A 15,494-nucleotide genomic window follows, 5' to 3' on the forward strand; every position below is an offset into this window, starting at 1 on the left:
AGAGATGAAGTAGGATAGAGAGAAGATAACGTGAAATTAGATACTGAAGATTGCATTCCAGGGCAAGAGCTGTTCTGCCTCTGCATTCCACAGTATTTTTGGTATTGTTGATTTTGTTTGAATTGCTGCAACCTTTCTCTTCACAGGGTGAAGAATTAATTCACTTAGTTGGGAAGTGCTGTCCTGAATGTATTTCGAGTAACAGTTATTGTGTTTACAAAGAACATAGAAAAGCTGTAAGTATCCCGGTATTTTGGAGCACATAATAGAGAATTCTGCTTTAGAGGTTTGGAGAACTGGCTCTCCCTCTCCAGTTCCAAGAAGGATATTATTTGCAAGTACAGCAGAAAAATAATCCATTAATGTTATTTGCAGATTGCTTTTATAATTTACAGAACACTTGTTTATAATGTGTGCGTCTGCTGCAGAGTTTAAGTTTGCCTTGCTTTCCTTTGTGCAGTATAATCAATCATTTCCTGTTAATATTTAATACACATACTCATTGCTTTCCTGTACATCTCGTGGAGGTAAAGATGCCTGACTTTCATCCGATGCAGTAGAGGCTGCACAGCAGAGGCAACGTATAGCATTCTGCCTATTCCATCAGTTATGATTTTCTCCGTAACAAGAGTCCATTGTCATATGAATATTTTCAAGGAATGCTCTTTCTGAAGTTGAATAGAAGGAGCAGGTGAAGTATCTTTGTTGAAATTCACCAGTAATGGACTTTTCATTGCTCTGGCAGGTAAGGGCCTCAGCTAACAGCTGCTGTTTGCCAACAGATGTGAGAAATAAGAAGTTTAATGCTGCTCTTTCTTTTTTTTTAACGTTAACACATCCCTTTCACATCCCCTCAAATCTCTCTCTTTGACCCAAGTGAGGTAAAGCATATTCAGATGTCAGGTTTATTCCGATCTGTGCTTTATCCCTTTCAAAAGAGGAACTGGCACTAAAGCTTCACGGGCAAAAGGCTTGCTGACTCTTTTCTGCCTCTTGACCTCCTCACCTGGAACCAGCAGAGCCTCCGCCATCGAGGGCAGCTTCAGGGACCTTCTGAGGGATCGCAGAGGGTGTGAGATCTCTCCCCTCCATTGACTTGTAAAAGTAGGCAGTGTCAGGTGGGCAAAGGAGAACAGGGCAACAGAAGAGAGGAGGAGAGGAAGTCAAATGCTGCTGAGGTTAGAAATCTACCTTGTGGCGAAAAGGTCATTATGTAAATGAATAGATTCACCCCCAGAACAGACTACAGGCATCTGTTCAGAGAAAGAGCAGGTTCAAAGGATGTGAAAAAGAACAAGTGAGGACAGCAAGATGTGGGAACACAAGAAAATGCCTTCCGTTAGAGCAAGTGAAGGTAGGTGTAGAAGCAGAGAAGACTGCTAACTGAAAAACACCCCGGTCTGGGGAGGGAGTGCTGAGAGGAAATGTGATTAAGAATTCCTGAGCGCTTTGCAGATTGCCTTGGTCTGGAGGGCGAACATTACAGAGGTGCACAGTCCCACATCACCTGAAGCAGCCCCGAGATGTTTAATTCACTGCTAGCGCTGATGTAGCCTTGAAATATATCTGGGGATGTCCATGCCTGAGGAAAACACCTGATTTGTTCAAAGGCTCCCTGTTGCTGTGGAGGCAACAAGCAGCAGGGAATCCCCACAGGGCGGCAGGCCGGCTGTCACTGCTGAAGCACGATCCAAGCCTGGCCGGACTGCAGAGCTCGGCAGCCGTGCCCGTGGCGCAGGGTGCTAATCCTGCTGTTTGGTGTCACCTTTTGCAGAGCGGAGAGAAATGGAAGGAAGGGCCGTGCAGCGAGTGCGAGTGCCGGGATGCGGAGGTGATCTGCTTGCAGCGCTCCTGCCCACCCTGCCTGCCAGGCAGCCTGCCTGCTGGGCTGGAGGGCGACTGCTGCCCGCGCTGCGAGCCAGGTACCGAGCCAGTGCCAGGCGGGTCTCACTGCCGCTCGTGTTGGGGGGGGAGCATGCTCATTGCACACCCCTCGGACGCAGGACGGGGCATATCCTGGGATCCTGGCTGCCCTTGCATCCCTCGTGCTGGTCTGGCACCTGCGGTGAATTTTAACTTGTCTTCAGTTTGCAGTTGTAAATTGACTGTTTTCCACATGTTTCTGGACCTGTTAGAGCGAGGCCAGAGGAGGGCCACAAAGGTGATCAGAGGGCTGGAGCACCTCTCCTAGGAAGAAAGACTGAGAGAGCTGGGGAATGTTCAGCCTGAGGAAGATAAGGCTCCGGGGAGACCTCATTGAGGCTTTTCAGTACTTAAAGGGGGCTTTTAAAAACGATGGAGTTGGACTCTTTACTAGGGTAGATAATGATAAGACAAAGGGGAATGGTCTTAAACTGAGACAGGAGAGATTTAGATCAGACATTAGGAGAAATTTCTTTACTGTAAAGGTGGTGAGGCACTGGAACAGGTTGCCAAGAGAAGCTGTGGGTGCCCCATCCCTGGAGGTGTTCAAGACCAGGCTGGATGACCAACCCGATCTAGTGGGTGGCATCCCTCCCCATGGCAGGGGGCTGGAGTAAGATGATCTTTAAGGTCCCTTCCAACCCCAACCATTTTATGATTCAGTGATTCCATAATTAGGATTTCTGGAGAGGCTTAGGGCTCCATCCAAAGGATGGAAGACAGTCCTGCTGACATCCCTTCCCTTAAATCATGGCTCTCCATTGGCAAAAGATGGGATGGTGTTTTGGAAATGCTTCGTCTTTTCCTTTTTTTTCAAGACAAAGTTTTATAAGGCAGAGGTCTGCACCTTTGCAACTCTTAACAAGTGTTTTGGAGTTTATGGGCTCCTGAGTATTTCTCAGGAGTGGGAAGGAGAAAGAACCTGCCTGCACTGTTAAGCCACAAGCTCACCTGGAGCTGGATGGCTGCCAGTTAATAATTGTTTGGAAAAATCAAAATAGCCTTAGCTATGTGTTCATTTTGCATATAAATGCATTTTTCTCCATGATGTTGTCATTCTCCTTCATTTACACTTCACAGTTAGTATGCTTTACAATTCCTAGTTGGTAGGCTTTATCTGTGGTTTGCTAATTTTTCATATTGGTAGCTGTTCTTGTTGTATTCATCTAACTTGGGTTTTATCAGAGTGCTCCAGTTAATGGTTTATCTGAGTAAAAAGAAAATAGCTTCACAGTTTAATTATGCTGTCATTTCCAGGAGTGGCTTGGCACACTTGCCATATTAATGTTTTAAAGCTTGTTATTTACTGCATGCTAATAAAAATGCAAAGCACTACAAATTGAAAAGTGAGGAAAATGGGTTTTGGGCAGTTCAGATACAATTGTCCTGGATTTTCAAAACGGAACAGCGCCTGCATAGACTCCTAAGGAGAGGACAGATTATAATGTGCTCCCAGCACCCATCTGTTCTTCTTATCAAGAGGTACCACGGTGTGCTGGTTACCCTTGAAAATCAGGCCTCTTCCTTCAGCTTCTGCAGTGGTAGTGCTCTGGAAAAGGCATCCTGTTTTTTTTTCTGTTTTTGCATCAGAGTGGATGAGAAACAAATGCAAAACCCAGCCTGCAGCAGTTCAACCTGGGAGCCAGGAGCACCAGCTCCTAACACATCTGCATCTTTAAAGCCAGTAAAAATTCATGGCTGCTTCTCACAGATGTGCTGGGGGAAGCAGGCAGGCAGAAGCCATTCGTTCTCAGCCACTGTAGAGCATCTAGCCCCTAAGCACAATGATATTTTGGTGAAAAACGGCAAATATGCCAACTTGCTGAGAACATTTGTGTTGGAGCAGAGGGAATTTTTTTGTACTTAGAGAAAAATTGCCTGTTCTGTGGCTCGCCGAGCAGTCAGTTCATTGTCAGCCTGTAAGGATGGGGCAGCTTGTGCCTTTAGGAAGTTACTGGTAAGAAATAGTTAGAGACACAGCTTCCTATTCATTTCTCCTGCTTTTCCACTTTGGATTCCTTGTCACCGTGAAACCGTCTGCCTTCTGTAGCTCCTGAGTCCCGTTAAGTACGGTAAGTCCTGTACCTTTCCTTAGGTACAACTGCCTGGAAACTTGCAGTTTGTTTAGTGTAAATGAAGGAGAGTTTTCAGCATCGAGTCCATTTGTGCTGACTCGTCAGGAAGGATCAGACAGCTTTTCTTCCAATGAGCAAAAGAAGCTCGGTAGCTAAGAAAAAATAGTCTTCCTCCTGGCTTCTGTAGGGAGATCAGCTGTGCCCTTTGAGAAAATAACGTGTGGTCAAACAGTGTTTGCTACAGCGCTTTGACACAAAGCTTTTGACTGGAGGGGATGTGGTCTGCCACCTGTACTTTGACCAGGTGTGGGTGCAGTCTTGACTCCTTGCAGGGTCTGGCTGAAGGAAATTCAAATTGAGGTTGTTTTGAGCCATTAATTCCTGATGACATAGGATTTTTACTGTTGAGCAACAATGTGGACAATGAACATCATTCTTATCAATACTTTAGGAATCCAGAGCCTTTACAATACCTCCCACATATCAGAATAAATAAATAAATACCATGTTTAGCCCTTTGCATGCCATTTTGGAAGAAAGCCACTCCAAAACTAACACACCTTGAACCAACAACGGAAGCTAATAAAGAATTTTACCTGGATTTTGCAGTATACATCGTGTTGTGTCTTCCTGTCTGAAAACACTCCTCTTGGCTTTTGCCTTTGTGTCTTTTCCTTGTGCTAGCTGAGTGCCACCCGGACTGTTTGACCTGCTCTCACTCCTTTGATCACTGCAACGCCTGCCGTGATGCGAGGAAGCAGCTGCAGAATGGGCGCTGTGTGGAGACCTGTGCACCGGGCTTCTACCAGGATGGGGGCACTTGCTTAGGTAACCTCTGCAAGAGTTACATACCCTGTCAGATGACTCTTCTGGGTCTGGCCGTGCTTTTGTTTGCAGGATCCCCCAGGCTTACTATAAACAGATTGTCAGGCGCTGCTTGGAAAAGCAGTCAGGCACATCCTGAACAGTAACTATGAGCTTAAGGCTCTCAAAGGTTTCAGGTGGAAGGCCCTGAAAAATGTGAATTCTCAAATTCTTTTGCCAACGTCAGACAAAATCGTCTCTTAATCAGAGCAGGGGTGTCTGGCTGCTTCAGGACTTTTCAAATTAATATCTCCTTCTTTTCCTTTGCTTTCTCTTGGAAGCCTGCAATGAAACATGCTCAGCCTGCACCAACGGATTTGAGTGCTCCTCGTGCCGGACACCCCTGCTAATGAAGAACGGGCAGTGTGTGACCTCGTGTGGGAAGGGGTACTTCCAGGAGCAGCTTCTGTGTGCAGGTAACCCAAAGCTAAAAAGACTGCAATGCTTTGTGGTAGCAAAACGGCAGACAAAAGCTGTACCCAAGCTATCAGATAGACTCTGTTGAGGGACATGCTGTTGACACAGGTGTTAATATTCACCCTAGAGTTAAGCAAGGAGTGAACAGAGCAACCAAAGTCATACACTATAAAACTGATTACTGAGTGGTTTACTCATTAAAGTTCCTCAGCTGATGAGTTTGGTTGGTCTAAAACTCTGTGCTTTTGTACAGGTCAGTTTCTGATTTTCAGCGCTGTCCTCTTCCAACTCAGAATTTTCTTTTGGAAATGTTCCTGGTGGTGTCGAGGGTTCAGAGCAGGGTGTACGCATTCATTTTACAGAGGATCTAACACCCTGAACCGTGCCAGACAATCCGGTCACCATAAGGGTTTTCTCTGAGTTCAGTGTGGACTAAGCTGCAGCTGCTAATGCCAGACCTCTCAGGAGGTGGAAAATTGTTTGGAGGAATGGGGGATTGATAGGACCCAGAAAAATGCACAGAAAACGCTTCTTGAAAAAGGTTTTTTGCCCTGTTTTGCCATTGTTCCTGTCATATGGTGCTCTCTCTTCCTGAAAGTATCTTGGGCTAACTGTTCTCGGGAAGAATATTTACAAAGTAAATTAGTAATTCCAGAAGACACTGAGATGTGTCTAAATCCTACATCTTAATTATTAGAAAGGTTAAGAGTGGCATGTTACAGTTTTCTCTTTGATGGAACTATGGTAGTGTTTTTATGAGCTTCCTCCACTCCTCTGAAATACTTGTATTTTTCCCAAGCTGTGAAGCAGTTGCTTTCTCATTGTGACAGTTTGTTTTCTCTAAAGGTAACAATTTTCTCCTCTTGGTGTTGGCCTATTGAGAAAGCTTCTAATTTCTACAGCTCCAGTTCAGCAGAGGTGTGAAGCACATGCTTAACTTCTTGAGCCATCATTTTAATTTCTTTGGGACTGGCCCAACTGCATAAAATTAAATACAGGCTTAGAACTTAGGGCAGGTTTCAAGGGAAAGCACTTTTGATTCCAAGTTCAGCTTCCTTTTCTGAAGTGGTTTGCCTTGAAGAGCTGATTATTTGTTTCAGGTTCTGAAAATCTGAGAAACCTGTGTCTTTCAGCAGAGACTGGAAGCCTAGGGCCCCATTGTGCATGTATAAATAGAAAAGGGAGACCCAGTCCAAAAGAATTTACAGTCTTAAGTACCTAATAATCTTCTACTTCATTTGGTTTTATTTTACCATTTCCTTTCCACCTGCTCCCAGTGTTTTAATTGGCAGTGCCATGTACTGCTGGAGCAGTAGGGAAAGGCTAATGTTTCATTTTATTACTGGTTTGTAGATTACTGATTGTACATTCCATCCAAATTTGCAGTCACGCATGCTTGTAGCTGAAAGTTGCTGGGAAAATTTGTTCCTCTTTCCTCAGAGGAATTAAACCAATTTGCTTTAGTTCTGCCTGGCTGCATTTTCTGCATAAAGTAAAACCAGTGGAGAAAGTCTTAAATTTCAGATACGGTCCATAATTTGTTTCCATTCACTCTTTCTTTGTAACCTCTTCGTTTTTACAAATCTGCGATCTGATTGTCCAGGCAGGCCTTAGGCTGTTGAGGAATAATTTTCTCGTAATCGTTGTAACATCTGCGATAAGCACGTTCCAAAAGCCTAAAAAAGGATGAACCGGGCTCTGTTCCTGGTTACAGTTCCAGTAAACTCTCTCTTGAGGAATTCACTCTGGAGATGAACAACACCTGTAAAAACAGGTTTCTTACTCCGTCCTGCTGCTGACACACTGTTGTCGGAGTTGCAACAAAAGACAAGGAATTAGTCTTTCCTTTTGTTCACGTTTCATCACATCTGGTTTATTTGAATCCATCTGAAATTTTGCAGTGCAGTTGTTTGATCTCTTCCCAGTTTTAGTCTTACGGCAGGCTTGTCTCCTGCCTCCCTCCCTACACCTGCTTCTCTGAAGTATTAAAACCAGTAAGAGAAAGTAAAGTTGAGAATAAGAAGTGGTAGATTCGGACATGCAGTGGTGTATTTAAAGGTCACGGGTCGCTCTGAATTGGGCTTGTGGCGGAACAGTAGGTGCAGTCTTCCCTGTCAGATACAGGCTGTGGAAACAGTTAAGACCCCCCCCACCAAAGAGAAGCAAAAAGAAAAGATGTCTGCCTGGCAGAACAGAAGGGCTCAAAGGACTTGCAGTGCTCAGTGCTCTCATTGCATTTTTCTAACTTAATTATTTATGTTTTCAAGATTATTCAAAAGCCAAGGCAGAACACAAGTGTTCCTGCTTTGATCTCCCAAAGCGCCGATGTTGAAACGTGTAACTTGACGCTAACAGACCCAGCTCGCTCTGCAGCAAAGTGCTTGGATTTTTGTTCACAACCTGTTGTTTTTCTCTGCTGCTTCCTGCCTGCAGAGGCTCACCTGGAGAGGAAACGACCCGAGTGGGACTAAGCTGACCCTGCCCAGCCCACAGTAAGGATGGCAGGTTAGGGGTGCTTACTGGAACCACGCAGCACAAAGCCTGGACCCTTCTGTTCTTTCCCAAAGCCAGGCAATAATTCTGCATTGTGCTCTTGCTGTGGTGCCATTTGCACTAGCCCTCCCACTATTGGTAAGCCAGGGAATATTACACGTGGATGAGAGACAGTTTGAGAAGTGGATCTTTAATTGACTGTTGGATTTCTGGTCAATCACAAAAGAACAGAAATATCACTACTCAAGATCTGGCATCTTGAAAAAGACATGGGCCCATGTCACCTGTCTATGACTCCTGAGGAACAGCACAGAAAGACACCCGTTGGCTCAGGAGCCACTGGAGTGCTCTTGCTCTCACCGACAGGCAAGACCCCTGTAGTTTTGTCTGGTTAGTGTTGATTTTCTGGGAGGTTACCTAACTGCAGCTTCATGAATGCCATTGCGTCAGCTAAGGCAGAGAATTGTGCATCCTGTTGCAAGAGAAAGGTCAAATACATTCTTCTCAATGTCTTTCCTTCAGCAGCAGCATCTGGTTAAGGTGCAAGATCTCGCATGTGTGTCCAATATCCACACTGAAGGGAACAGGGAACACAAAGTGGCTCCTGCCAAATCTGATCTGAAGACAGTGAGGAAGGGTGAAAACAGCTTCCTGGCAATGCCATCACTTCTGTTGACGTGTTTTCACACAGCCACTTGCTGCAGGCAAAAATGCCTTAGCTGACGGTGGCTCATTGAATGCTTCCATTTTTCCCCTGCCTTTTCAGTGAAGTTGGTGACTGGCTGTTGGGGCAAGGAGCAGCTGTCGAGTCTGGAAGTGATCCAGTGCTAAAAAGAGCCAAAGCTTCTGCAGGCAGGGTGTGTCGGAGGAGTCTGTGGGGTTTGTTCTCAGGGAGGGCTTGCAAAGCAGAGCTGGGAACTGGGGCACTGTGTCAGAGCTTGGTCTCTTGCTCCAAAGACTTGTCTGTTGTTCCACCTTGAGGAGATTGTCACTGATCTTGTACTTTGAGTCGTTTGCTCTGCTTCCAAATGCTAAATGGGCCTGTATTGCTAAGAATCAGGTTGCATCATTTCTTTTTCCTCTTCCAAATCCACTGCTTAAATCCCCTTCCTTTCTGCTGAAAGAAGACGTATATCAGAGAGATATACTCTGTCATGTTGTCTGGATGCAGAGGATCTGTTTCTTAGCTTTTTGCCAAATTCACTGCACCTTCTCTGAGGGTCTGATGACCTCTGGCAGGTTGTAGTTCATTTCTCTCACTGTAGCTGAGGTACCACAGAAGTCATCCTCCACCTGGGAAGACCTGCAATTTCAACACAACAGCTGCCTCGCTTGAAAGCTGCTGTGATGCCCTGCCAAAAAGGCTTACGAGGACCAGAGCCAGCAGTGAAGGTGAGCTGAGAGAGGGTTGTTGGAACCACGATCAGGCGTGGGTGAGGACAGCCCCGAAGAATGGCTGCGTGCAGACAGAGGCAGAGAGGCAGTACTACTGGGCACCATCTCCAGAGAAGAGCCTGGTCCATCCATGGCGAGGACCTTTCCAACATGAGTATTGTTTATGGTAGGTTTAGACCCAGCAAAACGGCTGCTAGTGGAAGGAGGCCAAGTTTTTCTTTTGCCCTACACAGAGGGACAGCGTAAGGCAGCTGTATGAGAGGTGGGGAGGTACTCAGGAGCACTTGGTCTGCTGCAGGCAGCAAACTGTGCCCCGTGGGAGGCTTAGAGCCAAAGCACAGTTGCCCAGCTGACCTGGCTTTCATCAAAAGGGCATTCTGAATACAGCTGTATGCAAGGCTGTTTGGTTTTGAATGGAGGCTGGAGGCTAGGCAACCATGAGGGAGAAGCCTTTCCTGGAAAGGAACAGCATCTCCAGAGAGGACTTGAGAATTTTTGGAAATAACTGGGTGGCTTCGGATGTGTCAACGTATTTAGGCAGGTCAACAGTGAGGAGGTCACGCTGTGCAGTGGGAAATGTATTACTAGGAGCTCGAGTTCTGCCATCCAACCTTTTCAAAAGATGCTGAAAGTTAGAGAGAGCTCAGAGAGGAGCAAACCAGTTGTGGCTGGAAGGTGAAGTGAGGACATTTCAGTCCTTAGGAATTTACAGCATGAACTCATACTCTGCAGTTAACTTGCAAGTGTAGACGTGCCCTGAGAATCATCCAAGCTGGAATGAGATGCAGCTTTCTATCAGCAAGGGAAATTATCAAGTGGAGCAGAAAAGTGTGCACAATCTTTACCTTGAGATGGGATGCCTGGTATTTGTCGTGTTGTGATTCAGCCACGATGAGATGCACGTGTCAGTTGTGACATACGTGCTGGTTTACCTTGCCGTAGGAGTCACTGGTGGAGAGCCTGTTGGGTGCAGGATGGTTGGCATCCTTGTGAGAGACTCCTCACATGGAAGTGTTCAGGAGATAGAATCGCCACAGCGTTCTGGAGAGATGAGGAATAATGCAGGAGGGAAAAGCGAACAGCCAGTTGCAAAGCAATAGAAGAGGAAGATGAGAAGAGGTAAAATAAATAAAGGTGGAATTAGGGAGAAAGAAAATCAAGAAGGTCAAAGGACCAAGTGCTGGGCATGTACTCAAATGTCCTGTGTCTTGGCCCCATAAGTCCTCCCTTTTCTAACCCCAGGCATGTCACATCACATCACACCTCTCTGTGTTCCAGTTGCCTGCCTTTAAGATGGAGAGGATAACGCTTCCCTGCCTTGGGGAGCGATGAGATCCACTCAGAGGGGGTGTTTGTCTTCTGTGCAGTGTGACTCGTATATAAGCACAAATGTAGGTGCTCCGTCTCGTTAATTAACAAACCACAAGAGCAATCATGGCCTCAAGCAGACAGGAGAAGCATAAAAACCATACAAAGCAGGAGTGAGAGGGGAGTGTTGGTGATTGCTTGTTTGCTGTAAACTTATTTACAACTACATGCTCTGCTGCCTAGTCATTCCTTCTCTGTTCTGCACTTGCCCTGAAATATTAGATGTGGTCCTGGACTGGAAGCACTTCACTCTCACCTGTTACTGGGGAGAGGAAGAGTTGCCTCTCATTTAGGGATTTATTTTGGCAGGAAGGTGTTTGCTTTTGTCACCGTTCTGTACATAAGTGTGCTTTTAGTTGTGTGGATTAAGCTCCCCAGAAAGTGCCACATTTTTTGCTGACCAGCTGCTGCTGCATCTGCTGGTCCCTGCCTTACACTTACTCATAGGTGAGTTTTTCTTGAGCGGCTGCAACTTCAGGCATGTTGGTGGATATGGGGCAAGTGTCATAAGGTGCTGTTTTATCCCACCTGCTGTGGTCTGGGAGCACAAGCATGTACCTGCCTCATTGTGAAAGACTAAATTGAAGAACATCTTTAGTACATACTTGGGCGTAATCGAGAAAAAAATGTAATGGTTAAAGGAACTGTGATTTGTACAGGTAGTGCAAGCACTGGGAGGACAGGATTTAATGTGCGTCTTCTGCACGGATCCCATAAATGGGGAGCACAGTGGGCTGCATTTTCCTCACAGCTGAATTTGGACAGTTTTAAATAAAACTCATTCAAATAAAAATTTCAATAAAGCTCGTTCAACAGCTGCTTTGGGAGGCAGAATTGATCTCCCTACAGCTATTAGTTGAATTGTAAGACATCATCATGGGTTGAGGATGATTGTTCTGCCTACGTGTTCCTGCACCCAGGGTCCTGAAAGGGCATTTTTACTGCCTGTACTGCCAGAACGTGCTACACTTCAGGTATATGGTGTCAGAGAAAAGACAGGCAGTGCACACTGGCCTGGACCTGGGACCCACTGTCCCCATGTCCCCAGGAATGACTGAGTCTGATCACTCAGTGTGATCATCATGTAAATCATACCCCTGAGATGGGTCAACGTGGATGAAAATACTAACATAGCAAAAGCAGTTATCCCTTGCCTTCTTTTCCTTTTTTGAATCGGTGAATGCCTCTGAATTTAAGGTACAAAATTACAAATAAGTTAATTGCGGCAAATTCTTCATTTTAAAAAGATGATTGGAAGTCGATTGTTCATTAATCTTTCACCTTTCTTTCCTGCAGCTTGTCACGACTCCTGTTCCTCGTGCTGGGGACCTGCTGACAACAATTGTTTGTCCTGCAAAGACACGTCACACGTGCTAAAAGCAGGGCTCTGCGTGGCCAGCTGTGGACAGGGATTTTATCTGAAGGATGGAATCTGTAGTGGTAAATGCCTGTTTTCTACCCTAATTGCAAGAAGCTTGAGAAATGCTGTGCAAAAAAAGAAATCAATATTTCATTTAGCCATGCAGCAGCTGTGATTTTATTCATGTCTAAGAAGCCAGATGCACCTCGTGCATAAATATCGGATGAGGAAAGCTGATGTTTGTTTGTAAGATTATTAATTCATTTAAGATAATCAGATGCTGAAAGGTTTAAGTTTTTTTTTTCCTTCATTGAACAGCTTGAAAGCCTGACTGAGTTGTTTCTGGGGGCTTGACAAATCCATTTGTCTGCGGAAAGAAATATGGCCCTTGCCAGCAGGTTTCTATAAATTTGATTATAATTCAGCATCACAGTAACTAATACCTGCACAACAGATGAGGCTTGAGAGCTGGAAAGCTTTTCTCAGAAGAAGGGGAAAAGAGAGCTGGAGGGAATTAAAGACCCAAGTCAAACAGATCGTGAAGGGGAAAAAAAAATCAAAGATTTTAAAATGTCCTGCGACCATTCAGGCCCTTCTTGTGTTTTTGGTGGCAGCCACCTCCTGCTGCTTTGAAGGCCTCTCCAGCATAGCCGGCAGTGTTGATGCAGGGGTCGGTTGTCTTTATGCAGCCCTATCTGAGACACAGCTAGCTAGAAAGCCGAAAACCTGGAGCATGTTGACAAAATTCTTGCTATTCTCGCCAGTTCTGGATGAGCCGCACGTTGACCGGGTTCCTCTTCAGTTTGGTTGATGTCTATACCAGTAAATTTGACACACCTGTGTTTTTCAGTGTGCAGAATTGAAATCTTACATCTGTAAGATTCTGTAGCTAGAAATCATGCAAGCCTAAAGTGAAATTTTACGCCAGTGCAGCTTGGCCATATTCGTGATTTCATTGCCAGTGATTTCTCAGAACTGCATAGCTGTTCCTCACAGCCGCCAGGATTCAGGCCTTTCATCTTCCACCAAAAGCACTGATTTTGATACCCAGCTGGAGACCTGTAAGCTGTTCTAAGAGAGGCTGTCTGACTGGTGAAAAGAAACAAAAACTGGTTAAGTAAAATGCTTGGCCCCTCTGAATACACAGCAGCAGTTCTGCTGACTGAGGGAAGGCAGAGTTTCATACCTCTTCTCCTAAACAACAGGTCGGATAACTTCAGAACTGATTGCCTGGGAGAATACAGAGCACAGGAATAGATTAGAAACGTTATCTTGCTTGACTTTAGATGCATTTTCACACTTGCAACTTTAATTTGATGAGAAGAGAAAGAAGAGGGAGAAATAATAATTTTTTCTGCTCAACTTTTCTCCCACTTTTTGCTTCTTGCACAGTCTGAGAACTGATGTTTGTTGTACAAAGCTACGTAGATTTATAAGATGGATTATTTGTGAGACCATTGGTGAACAGGAAAAAAACAAACAAGCAAACAAACAAACAAAGAACATTATCTGGAAGGTTTTTTTCTGTATGACCTGGGACATGTATACCTGTCTCTGGATTGATTCACTGGATAGGTGTTTGGGCTTTTCATTAGGAAACAAAAAAATAGCTGGAAGAGTGTCTGGTCTTCTTGCAATGTGCAAAGTTGATGTCCACCTTCAGCTTAAGGTATCACTCGGTATGGCAGCAGACAGAAGTTGCAGGCAGGCAGAGTCCTCTACACCGTGTTTCAGAGCATTAATGTAATTTTCGCTCAGCCACCCAGTTGGTAATGTTGCTGCTGGGAAGAAAATCCGTTCAGATCTGAGGTGTGTGCTGACCAAACGGGAGGCAACCCTGCTGCAGGCAGGGAAACAGAAGCTGGAACGCAGCAGTGAGATCCTCCACCCCACTTCCCCTTGCCGGGGCATTAGCACCAGAAATCCCCAGCAGTGGTAACAGTTGGGTCAGGCATGAAGATGCAAAGCTTTCGCTCCAAATGGCTGCTTATGGAGAACAGAAGACCAGTGGGATTTGTAAGAGTCTTCCTTGCCCTGTGGGGGCTGCGTATGCGAGGAGGTAGCGTGGCTGTAGAGCCGTTCTTGCTATTTGTACTTAGGAGTCCTGGACATGATACGGGTCAGTGAGTACGTGTCTGCACTCACACGTCTACCCCTGTGAATGTCACTGCTTGTTCCAGGGAAGTGTGAAAGGTTGCTTGTGCTGGAGAGGAACGTTTAAAGGTGCCTTTCTGGCAAAGAAAGGACAAGGCATGGTTTGTTTTCCTTTATTTTATCTGCTTATTGAGTGAGTTTCATTAACAAGCTATCCTTCTTTGGCAGTTTGCGACCAGGCCTGTGAAACATGCTATTCAGACCAACCCGAGTGCTTAACCTGTGCTTCAGATAAGCTGTTACACAGTGGGAAATGCATTTCAGAGTGCCCAGATGGGTATTTCCCAGGCAGCCATGGAAGATGCAGAGGTAAGAAACATATATGCACGGACCTTCTTAAGTCTCTTCAGGCACTGTCCACATGTTGTCTTCTTTTCCTCAAATGTTTACCTTTGGGGAAGGAATTTTAAGAGCACAGAATTGAGAGTGGGGATGGGGAATTCGATTTTTTCATTTTCTTTGGTTCATTTTTGATGGATTATTTTAAATAACCTTTTTGCTTTGTGAGGCATATTAAGACATACTGAGATACATGTTCGAAACACTGCGTGAGTGGGAGTTATTATTATTGTGTTCCTGGTTATTAATGCTTGTGCACTTCTGCTCTCATTAGTTCACATAGCTGAAGATCGTGCCAGCTGGGAGTTTTCATTGTTGCCTGGAGGATACTGTACTCAGCAACACTATTTGCAAGGAGGAAAATGAGGATTTTTCAGTTCAGTGTGCTCTCTTTCTTTATCAGCTTGTCACAATTCGTGCTCCACCTGTGAGGGACCTCTGGCCACACACTGTACCTCCTGTTCCCTTCCTCTGGCACTGCGCCAGGGCCAGTGCCTGCGAGGCTGTGGAGAGGGTTTTTATCAGGATCACGACATCTGCAGGGGTAAGCAATGTACTTTGTTTAAGTTCCTCAGCTGCTGTAAGTCGCTGTATCTATATTGGCTGTTGTTGGAAGGCGCTCAGAGTGCACCCAGTTACAACACCCATCCTTTATTCTATGCGAAACCGGTCAAGGAATGAATAATTCCCACGTTTGCTTACTGATTGCTTCCCGTTTTGAGAAACACCCTCAGGATTTACTGATATTGGGAACTTTTATTTTCTCCGTGCTATTGAAATAAATGCCCATTGCTAGCACTTCCAATTTTTTCTTGAGACAGGTTAAGAATGGACGGAATTGTTCACACACCGAGTATACCTGCAAAGACTTGTGGTCAGTTTTGCAACGACGGAGAACCTGAAAATTCGGGAGATGAATTTAAGCTTCCCATGAACCATTTCAGATTGCCATTTCTTGCTGTCTGTCCTAGTGAGGTTATGTTCATCTTGCAGAAACTAAATGAAATTTGACTGCCTGTAGCATGGGATCACACTTTCCTTCCAACTTTATCAACTTTATTTGAGAAAAGGGCTGTTATTTTGGGGTGTGAAAAATACTTTTATCC

General features: G+C 45.2%; 1 protein-coding gene across 1 annotated transcript in view; it reads left to right on the forward strand.

Moving 5' to 3' along the window:
- The window catches only part of FRAS1 (Fraser extracellular matrix complex subunit 1), a 156,140-nt gene that overhangs the window by 62,921 nt on the left and 77,725 nt on the right, over positions 1-15,494 (forward strand). The window contains exons 10-16 of the mRNA XM_035323700.1: positions 147-236; positions 1,775-1,922; positions 4,683-4,826; positions 5,144-5,278; positions 11,832-11,975; positions 14,218-14,358; positions 14,792-14,932. Of these exons, the coding sequence (XP_035179591.1) occupies positions 147-236; positions 1,775-1,922; positions 4,683-4,826; positions 5,144-5,278; positions 11,832-11,975; positions 14,218-14,358; positions 14,792-14,932 (943 nt within the window). The remainder of the gene's footprint in view (positions 1-146; positions 237-1,774; positions 1,923-4,682; positions 4,827-5,143; positions 5,279-11,831; positions 11,976-14,217; positions 14,359-14,791; positions 14,933-15,494) is intronic.

This window comes from Oxyura jamaicensis, chromosome 4 (genome assembly GCF_011077185.1).
Source record: "Oxyura jamaicensis isolate SHBP4307 breed ruddy duck chromosome 4, BPBGC_Ojam_1.0, whole genome shotgun sequence".
Taxonomy (NCBI): Eukaryota; Metazoa; Chordata; class Aves; order Anseriformes; family Anatidae; genus Oxyura; species Oxyura jamaicensis.